This window comes from Rattus norvegicus, chromosome 6, assembly GCF_021556685.1.
Source record: "Rattus norvegicus strain SHRSP/BbbUtx chromosome 6, alternate assembly SHRSP_T2T, whole genome shotgun sequence".
NCBI classification, from domain to species: Eukaryota; Metazoa; Chordata; class Mammalia; order Rodentia; family Muridae; genus Rattus; species Rattus norvegicus.
Window position 1 is genome coordinate 59,288,489 of NC_141539.1, and position 10,897 is coordinate 59,299,385.

Below are 10,897 nucleotides of genomic sequence, written 5' to 3' on the forward strand. Positions count from 1 at the left end.
AAAAATCTTAAAATAATAAATTATACACAATAATAAGAAATCCAACTACTGGTCATACATTTCATTGATAGGCTCTGATTTTCAATTTTTTACTTTGTAGAATTTTTAAGATATGTAAGAGTAAACAGAATGTCACACTTTACCAGCCCTCAACCCATAAGAGCTTACCAACATCACAATCCTAACTACTTCCCATTGCATTATTCTGATACTCATTCCAAACCCCATCTTGTTTTAATCTATTGATATTTTGTATCTCTAAAGGGTAAGAAGTCATACTTTCTAAAACGAAATCAAAGTACAGGTTTCCCCTGGGAAAAAAGAACACCATTTCCTTCTTATTTAATACTTAGACTATTCTTGTGCTTACTTTCTTTTTATGATGATAAGTAGATAGAACATTGTTAGTTCTTAATCAGGGACGGTTTTGACATGCCGGGAGAAATTTGGCAGTAGCGGAATTATTTTTCCTTTCAACAGACGGCTACTGGGTAGAAGCCAAGGATCTTAGTAGAGATGCACGACAGTGCCTATATAATAAATAATTGTTCGTTCCAAAATGTCAGTAGGTGCCACTGTTGATATGCACAGTTAAGGAAGGGGAGGTGGTGGTGAATAGTAGTTATAAAGGAGGAGAACTTAGAAATAAGAGAGGTACAACATACTAAGACATTTTCCTAACAACCACATTAGCCGTTAAAATTGGATTCATAATTAAACAGGCAATTTAAAAGTTGTTCCACTCAAATGTTTAATAGATTGGATAAAATTTGCTTTTCTTTTTAAATCATTTCTTTATCTCATGCTTCTATTCTCAAGCCATAGCACCCGTGTGAAGACTAGAGGACAAATTCCCAGAGGCCACTCTCCTCCCACTATGTGGGCTCCGATACTGAACCCAGGGCTGTCAAGCTTGACTGCAAGTGCCCTTACATGCTGAGTCATCCTGCTAGCCCCTTATGTTTTCAGAGTTAAAGATCAGAGACCTAATCATGGACTAGTTGTGTCAGGTGGAAATAAAGTGGCCCAGATGGTTATGGCACTTTCTCCTTGAGCAGCGGACTCCAAGGAAATTACGAAAGCTAATGTTTGACAAATACAAATAGAACCCAGGATCTGCAGTATACGAACAATCTAGAAGTACTTTAAATTGATACATAGATAATACGTAGAAAATGGTTTTCTGTTGTGTAAGAGACATGCCGAATGCTAAAACGTGTTGGTGTATTTTCAGATGAAAGCCGATATGAGTTAATTTAATGCAGACAGAGTTCTGCTCATTATCCCTTCCCCAAGCCCCCAGAGGACCGCTGGCAGTAATTTACCTAACCGGACAGTTGTTCACGAAGATCAAAGCGGCATTATTTAAGTGTGTCCAGAGGGTAGGTTTTAGCTCTGTGCCTTCCTCTTTATGGGAAAAGGGAGGGAAAAAGTTTTCCTTCTTGAGATACAAAGCATATTTAACCAAATAGATTCTTTATTCAAGTCTGACACTACTGAAAACTCACATGGCTTCTTCCAACTACTGGGGAAGAAGCCCCTCCAGGCCCCACATTTTCTTAAATCTGAGGGGAATAGAGAACAAAAGTGTAAGATATAAAATAAACTCAGTCTCTTTATGTGAACAGCAACCTACTTTGCCTTCCATTAAACTTGACCGTGAACCTAGGCTCCGAGAGGACATGGCTGAGGAGTGTAGCAGTTGTGACAGAGCTATGCCTTGCCTGCTTCGGCTCGCAGACCAGTAAAGCCCGACTCTGAAAACCGCAGGCAATTTGTGTCTCGTAAGCCCCTCCTCTTCTGCAGCCGTCTTCTCCATTGGTAAAATTCTTTTGCAGGGTCAAGTGGGGATCCCACCCCTTCTCTGTGTTTTCACTCCGAAACCCTACACAACTTTACACCTGAATGAACGCCAAGCCTCTGGCTATATAAAGGGAACCTTGGGGAGGGATTCCACAGTCAATAGCGCAGAAGCAGGGGGAAAGAATTCACCGCCTCAGCCGAGTAAATCCTCCACTCATCATGCTTCCTCCTGCCATTCATCTCTCTCTCATTCCCCTGCTCTGCATCCTGATGAAAAACTGTTTGGCTTTTAAAAATGATGCCACAGAAATCCTTTATTCACATGTGGTTAAACCTGTTTCAGCACACCCCAGCAGCAACAGCACCTTGAATCAAGCCAGGAATGGAGGCAGGCACTTCAGTAGCACGGGACTGGATCGAAATAGTAAGTGTGTTTTATTTGTACAGATTGTTTTTTCTTTTGGGGAGTATCAGCTCCCCACTCTTGTAGAACACCTTTACTGTAAACTAAAGTGATCCATCTATAATTTTGCAAAGCAATCTGGGAGCAATCTGGCACACGTGTAGGCTGGTGTTCTATCCTGGGTAGTGATTTTAGAGTTAATATAATTGAACCAGTGGCTTGATAATGCAGGCACAGACATGGTTCATCCAATGCCCACTGGGGAGAAAAATGTATCTGGGTATTGAGCTGATGCTTTTAAAAAACTCCGCAGAAGGAGAGTGCTTTGAAGAGTTGCTCTGTACAGTTTGAGCTCATGTCATGTTAACACTTGGTAATTTCAGACCATACACAAATTTGGTGAAGTGTCTAAAGGTAACTAACCAGAACTATGAATAGGGAATCACAAAGGATGAAAGGAAGCTTCAGGAAATATGGAATTGCTCACACAGATGTCTGAAATATGTCTACTCTGGAGAGGTAATAAAGACTTGATGTTCACTGTTAAACAGGTCTATACTACAAAACGTTGGGGCGCTCTGGTTTTCTAAATTGCTTTTTATTCAACAGGTCAAATCAAGGTAATTGTATGTTTTTGCGAAAGACTGAAAGGCGATTTTTAAATACTACATGGCAGTGTTCAGCATAGTGCATATCTCTTTACCCTTTTCAGTTTGCTTAATTGACATACATGCCAAGTGACTACTAGTTAGGCGGGTTCAAATTTCTTCCTCTAACTTTTGCATTATTTTCTTCCTTTAAAAGATTTCCTGTTAGTAACCAACGTGAAGAAAGACAGAGAAACTGTACAGGAAACCTTACACAAATCCACAAATCTCTGGCCCCTCCACCTTAAACTCCATCCAACCACGAAAAAAAAAGAGTTTTGACCTTTGAAAAGTCATACCAAGTATGACTGGTAATATCTCACCAAGAAAACCAAAGTGTTTTACTTGCAGGTAGATGATTTCAGAGCATAGAAAGCGTCTGGCTAGTATTGGGTTACTGAACAGTGTGGTGGGTATTCATTGTCAGTGAGAGAAACGTCACCACAAAAAATGCCCAATCTTACACATGCAGGGACAAAAAAAGCCAGGAGAGTCAAAAATCATTGCTGGCTGTTTCCAGGTACATTCTAAGGCAGCTGCAGGAAGGTGATCGGGAACCAAATACAGGCAAGCCTAGCACACTGTCCAGCCAAACCGTTAACCCTTTCATTTCACTCTCTAGCTTTAGCCTCGTGTATACAGACATATGCATGCATATGCTACACACTTCCCTTAGGCTCTGAGCCTTAAAGTAGACGTCCAGGGTACAGAATTGGAGAGAAACTTCTAACTTGCTGTCTGCTTTAGGGTTGTTCTCAGGAGTCAGAAGAACAATTTCAGCAGGTTTTATTAGTTTTGGCTTGGACACTTCATCTGCCTCTGTTAAGTTTTCCCCCCTCTTTCATGGTTAATAAGCCTTGATTTCTTTTCAAGCTTGTCATAAATAATTCTCATTTAGATAACAAAGGATTTAGATATCAAAATAACAAGAAAGAAAGCTTGAAGTATTTTAAGATTAATTTTGTTTTAATTACACGAGGCACGTGACCAGAAACAGCCAATTAGAGAACACACTTATCAAATCCAAATAACTAAAACAAAAAGTTTTCCATGCCTGATATTCAGGAAATGAACACCGTGGTTCCTTGTGCAGTTGTAAATCAGACATGTTAGGTATTTTTCTGCTATAAAATTCATGGAAATGTAGCCAAGTTGTTATGGCAACCATACGTTCCTAATTTAGGGGCTTTTGTATTCTTTAAATATTGAATTGTAGTGGCATTTTGCATTTCAAACATTTTGCTGCTTATATTTTTAAAACACAGCTTGTGAATTTATGTTTAGAATATAGTTATTAAGTTTGATATGCAAAATGTCATTGGTTGTACCCGTATGCATGTGTGACCATGCAGCTGAATTCTATAATTGAAACAAAATATTACAGCATGCCTATGCACTGTACACAATATTTAAATGCTTTCCACATTTTCTCAAGAGATTTTTGAAAAACTTAATTCAAAGCACTTGCAGACATTAACCAATATGACCCATGAGCATGAGTACATTAAAGTGTACTCTTTGAAGAGTGAATATTTACAGGAGTGGAACACTTGTTGGGAATGAGACTAAGAGAATGTGACTTTTCAATACTTTTAATAAACAATCAGTTATTGAAACACATGGACAAGAAACGAGTCTCTCTCTCCCTTGCTGTCTCCCCCCCCCCCCTCTCTCTCCCCTCCCACTCCAAAGTTACAGCCTTTAAAGTTACAGCCTTTATGTAGGCTGGCCATTATAATAAAAGTGTCTTCCAACCCTCCCACAGACTTGCATTGTGAAAATACAGTACATCGCAGTTTGCTGTAATTTGGATATTATATTATATACATATTCTATAAAGAGAGAGTCCCTGCAAATTACTTAAAACAAGAACAAAACCCAAACACCTTCAGTTACATTCTGTCTCTGATGCAGTTCTGTCCTGTTTCTTGCAGGTCGAGTTCAAGTGGGCTGCAGGGAACTGCGGTCCACCAAATACATCTCGGATGGCCAGTGCACCAGCATCAGCCCTCTGAAGGAGCTGGTGTGCGCGGGTGAGTGCTTGCCCTTGCCAGTGCTTCCCAACTGGATCGGAGGAGGCTACGGAACAAAGTACTGGAGCCGGAGGAGCTCCCAGGAGTGGCGGTGTGTCAACGACAAGACGCGCACCCAGAGAATCCAGCTGCAGTGTCAGGACGGCAGCACACGCACCTACAAAATCACCGTGGTCACAGCGTGCAAGTGCAAGAGGTACACCCGGCAGCACAACGAGTCCAGCCACAACTTTGAAAGCGTGTCTCCCGCCAAGCCCGCCCAGCACCACAGAGAGCGGAAGAGAGCCAGCAAATCCAGCAAGCACAGTCTGAGCTAGAGCTGGACTGACTAGAAAGCATCTGCTCCCCAGATTTGATTGCGTGGAAGACTCGCTCGAGCCTGCCATTGCTCTTTTCTCACTTGAAAGTATATGCTTTCTGCTTTGATCAGGCCCAGCAGGCTGTCCTTCTCTGGGACCTTCTCTGGGACTAGCTTTTCCTTTGCAAGTTTCTCAAGATGTAATGAGTAGTTTGCAGTGAAAGCCAGGCATCCCATAGTTTCACCCCCTCCCCCAGTCATTTCTTTCAAAAGCACCTGATGCTGCATCCTGTTACAGTTTAAACCGCGCTCCATTCCCTAGCCCACCCTTTACCCTTCCCAAACTAAATCCCTCCGAACCGGAGAAGTTCAATCAAAAAAAAAATGTATCTTCACAGAACATTTCACAAAGGGGCTTTTCCAGTAGTTTTTATGGGAATAGTTTGACAGCCAGGGGTTAGCTTCCTTTGAAAGAGAGGCAAACCTTGTGACATTTCACTTCAAAAATAAGCCCGGTGGCATTTTCCAGTCTCAGTGTGAAATTATCCCCCTCGTGTTGACCTCTCTTGGAGTGGAATGCCAGCAATGCAAGGCAGCAGCTAATAGGTAAAGCCGGTTATTTATTTGTCGATGTTGTTATTTAATGAGCTCGCGCATGTGATTTTTTTTCCAAATGTTAATTTTTTTTATATTTTGAAGCTTTTTCATGTACCTAAATATTTCCCAATACGATTTGTGGTTGGTCTAGAAATATGAAAATACATGTTGTAGATATGTAAAAATAAATATTTTAGACTCCTTATATATTACACGGTTCCTCATACACTTTGTCATTAGCGTGGTTCCCTGTAAAGCTGAAGTTATGTAATACTTTATTATTTAGTCCATGAAATCAGAAGGCAGCTTGACCTTCGGTGCCATCGGTTTCTTTTAATAAACATAAATATCCACTAAATGCTGTTGTCTTTGCCTCTGACATGCATGCTTGCAGATACTGTAAAATAAAGTTATAAGTGTGATCTCTGCTTTCTGTTGTTGCTGGGAATCCAACTTAGGTTCCAGGAAGTGCTAAGCCTGGATTCCACTCTTGAACTAAGCCCCAGCCCCAGCCCCAGCCCCAGCCCCAGCCCCAGCCCCAGCCCCAGCCCCAGCCCCAGCCCCAGCCCCAGAAAATGGCCTTTACAATCAAGCTTTGCTAAACTAATACATTTGGAGGTGAGGAGGAGGAGGGAAAAGGCATGGGGTGCCACATCTTCAGAAATTGAGGTAAACTGGAAGGATGGGCGGGCCAATGGTGAGTTGTAAGGAGCGCATCCATTTCTAACCTCTGGGTGGGAGGGGCCGTTGAAAGGCTTCCATCACAGTTACCTCAGAAGTTCCAGGGTTTCATCGTGCAGCTAAATCTGAGAGGAAAGGAACAGCAGTGGGGAGAGGACCTGACCTTAGGGAACTTTGAACAAAGAAGAAGGTTCCCAGGTTATTCTATGGTTTTCTCAGTTTGGCATACTGTTAGACTAGGTAACATAGTGGCAGCCGGACCAGATCCCCTGGGTAGATGACTGATGCTCACTGAAGCAGATGATTGAGGTCTCTACAAGAGAACAGTCAGAGAGGCTGGCTTTCCCCTTAGCTGATGCACAAGAAGGGCTAAGGAGGGCTAAGGAGGGCTAAGGAGGGCTAAAGAGGGCTAAGGAGGGCTGAGGAGTCCTGTTTGGCAGTCACAAGTCTGAGCATCACATGTACATACAGAATGCTGTCAGAGGGGGAACACAGAAGCAAGGAAAGAACTCCCAAACAATATCAACTGTCATGCTAATGATAAACAAATGCCATTTGACTATTGGTTTGTCCTCCAGATCTTAAATTGTTTTACAATATATCATACCAATATATGGGACACTCACGATTTTATCACTATACCAAAATGTGTGATTCCATACGCTGGTTTTATTTGCTTGGTCACAGAAACTTGTCCTGACCATGGTTTCAAACACATGAAGACTCTGTCCTTCACTAACCAAACACTGAGTGAACATCTCAGAGGAGATAATCAAGGTCAAGTTCTGATTAAGCAGGGCGCAGGGTGTGGAGTAAAGTAAGCACACAAACAAGATTTCCAACAGTTTCCACTGAAGCAACGATTATACCTAATTTTCATGCTCACATTCAACTTGCTAGTCCATATCTGGCTGTACGGCACTGACGATGTGCTCACTGTGAAGTATTTAATGCAAAATGAGAAGGAAAGGTCAGCAGTCAGTTGGAAGGGCCTGGAGTAAAATCTCTTTCAGAGAAGTAAAGATTAAAAATCAACAGGAAGAACAGATTTTAGCTGTTATCTTTTTTTTTAAAGTGCTGCATCTGAATTACTTTTTATACTTTGGGTATTTTTTTAAACCGTTAACTCAGGTTCCAGTTTGATAAGCTGTACAATACTTTATTATCGCCTTGGTAACGATCATTTCCAAAGGAGAGACTATAGTAATTTTAGCACAGAATGCCCTCTGGTTTACTCTCAAAAGATCTACCTACCAAAATATTGACTCACTAGATTTATTTTGGTTCTTATAGGTAAAGGGACATTTTAAGTAATTTGGTAGATATGTACGTGGATATATTGACACTTATAGCTATATTGACAGTTATTCAGACATGTATATCAATAAGAATAGGGAAGAATAATTACTACTACATATGCAAATAATATGTATAGTGTGCTGCACTTAAACTAAGCAAGGAGATGCAGCCTTTAAAGTGTCTATTTGCAGGGCAAAGGACAATGGTGCCTGTCACCAAGACTGACAAGCATAGTTCAATCCCCAGGGCCTACATGGTAGGTAAGAGGTGAGAACTCACTCCCACAACTAGTTCTGTGACAAGACTTAGGCTTGTCAGCATACACCCCCCCCACCACATTAAATAATAAATAAATAAAAATAAATCTATTTGAAAAAAATTAATATTTTGGTTGCTAGTCACCATTATTTGCTAACTATACTATTTGTAACTAGCCAGTCTGCACTGGAAGTGGGTGGAAGAGGACCAGAAGTTCAAGACTGTCCTCAGCTACACAGGAAGATCAATGCCTAACTTGAAACAGCAATAAATAACAAAAGACAATAATCAGAACACTTTCTTAATATTTTTTATTTTAGTGCATTTTTTTTCTTTTTAAAAACCCAGCAAGTTTAGTGTATAAGCCTGCTTAATGTAAAAGGCAGTGTCTCTGATGGAGAGGCACCTCAGTCAGTAAAGTGCTCGTCTAACACAGACGAAGCCCTGGCTTCAGTTGCCAGCACCACAGAAACACTGGGCATGGAGATGCATGTCTGTCATCTCAGTGTTTAGATAATAAAGGCAAGACAATGCTAAATTCACTAATTCTTAGTGAGTTCGAAGCCAGCCTGGGCAACATGAGACCTTATCTCTTAATGAAAACAAAAGACAAACACAAAAAACCTTAACCAACCAACCAACCAACCAACCAACCAAAATAAACTTTAGTCTGTTCCTGCCCTTTCTTAAGTAGGTAAAAAGTAACAATATTTTTATTATGCAATATTAAATATGACATTTTTATTTATATCCAATGTTTGCAATAAGAGCTTATAAGTGAAGAAAATAATATCTGGCAGCAGGAAAATAAAAATTATCTAATGTCAAGAAATTAATGTTTGGTAGCTTCTTTTTTATATGTTTGATTTGTTTTTCACCATCATTTAGACTCTCTAGGTCTTAAAAATCGATCTTATTTTATTTGCAATTAGAGCACCATCTGGATTATATTTAAATTTTAACAATACTTGTTAGTCTTAAAATAAAAATTCTTGCCAGGTGATGGTGGCACATGACTTTAATTCCAGCATTCAGGAGACTGAGGCAGGCAGATATCTGAGTTCAAGGCCAGCATGGTCTACAGAGTGAGTCCTAGTGCAGGCAGGGCTGCACAGAGAAACCCTGTCTCTAAAAACAAAACAAACAATAACAATAATAATTTATTCCATACCCCAAGTTTAGCACTTATGAGCTAGCTTTCCTTATAAGACAGTCTTAGTAAGAAATGAAAGTCATGTAGGTGGCCACCAACAGACACTTGAACAAATCAGAAAATCTGAATATTTATTCAGCCACAAAGAAGTAACAACTGGGGCAGTGAGATGGCTGAGTACAGGAAAAGGTGCTTTTCACCAAGTCTGACAGCTTGAGTTAAGTCTCTAAAACCGAAGGAACTAACCCTGCAAATTGTCTTCTGCATGTGTGCTATGATATACACATATGCACATGTATACACACACAGACAAACACACATACACAAACACACGCACACACACACACATGCATACTTTTAAGGCATTAGTTTGAGCTGGAGATTAAAACATGAAGTGAAATAAGTCAGACCCAGACAGATATTCTATGTGTTCTTTCATGTATGAGCTATAGATTTAAAATAAAAGACATACAAATAGAAGGGGGAATTTGAAGGGAGAAGGAGGTACATGGGGGAAGGGACTGAAGAGGGTGGTGACGGTGCAGTGGCTGGCCTTGACTGTCAATTCAAAGGTTCTAGAATGACCATGGAAACAAATCTATGGCACTTTTGTGAGAGACTATCTAGACTGTCTTAACTGGGATAGGAAGACTCACCTTAGACCTGGCTGTGCTATCCCATGGGCTGAGGTCCTGACTGGCTAGAGAGCAGAGTGTGAGTGGAGGACAAACTTTCATCTCTCTCTGCTTCCTGACTATGCATGGAATGTAGCCAGCTATCTCCTGCTGTCACTCAAACCCTCTCCACCTTGAAGGACTGTATTCCCTGGAACTGTAAGCCCACATTAAACCATGCGATTTTGTGTTCAGTCAACTTGACACAAGCTGGAGTCATTTGGGAATGTCAGTTGAGGACTTGGCTCCATTAGATTAGCCTATGGGCATGTATGCAGGGTTATTTTCAATTTATGATTGATATGGGAGAGCCCAGCTCACTGTGGATGGAGTTCTCTTAGTTTCCCCCAGCATGGACTATAATCAGGTCATGTAAGCCAAGTAACCCTTTCCTTCCTAGTATGTTTTTACTTATGTGTTTAATCACATAAATAGAAAACAAACCAGGATAAAACCCTTCCTTTAAAAAGGGAGAGATTTTATGTTTATCTGGGTTTACATGTATGTGTCTGCATGTTGGGAGCAATGCCCTTAAAACCCTCCAATATTGATGTTAATATTATAGTTAAAGTTAAATATGACTGGGTTCATGGAAAATCCACAGCCAGCTACAGAAGACTAATAAAAATCTGGTGGTCAGGATGCCCAGTGATATGACAAACCTGTGACCTTTCTGAGAAACCAACATCTGGTGGTCAGGATGCCTAATGATATGACAAAGTTGTGACCTCTCTGACATCCTGTTGATATCAGCCGATTACCTGACCACAAGAGCTGTGTCCTTGGCCTGCATAAATGTTTCCCACTCCCCTCTCCCTCTGTTACCCCTGCTATGGTATAAATTTGGCCTTGGGAAAAAATAAATTTGTCGCCTTGATCAGACTCTTGTCTTGGTGCCCTTCTTTGCATCTCTCATCCCCCATTTTCTTCCAGGTACCCTCTGCACGCTCGCTGACTGTCCTGCAGGATGAACATCTGCATGTGAGTATGTCCACATATATGTGGGTGCACAGAAGAAGCTGACAGATCCCTAGGCGCTAGTGATAAATTA

General features: G+C 40.9%; 1 protein-coding gene across 1 annotated transcript; it reads left to right on the forward strand.

The window, feature by feature from the left end:
* The first annotated feature begins 1,955 nt into the window (after positions 1–1,955).
* Positions 1,956–6,133, forward strand: Sostdc1 (sclerostin domain containing 1). The gene is given in 2 exon segments (NM_153737.2): positions 1,956–2,227; positions 4,788–6,133. Coding segments are annotated over 2 exon segments (621 nt in total). The 5' UTR covers positions 1,956–2,022; the 3' UTR covers positions 5,204–6,133.
* Positions 6,134–10,897: the final 4,764 nt, after the last annotated feature.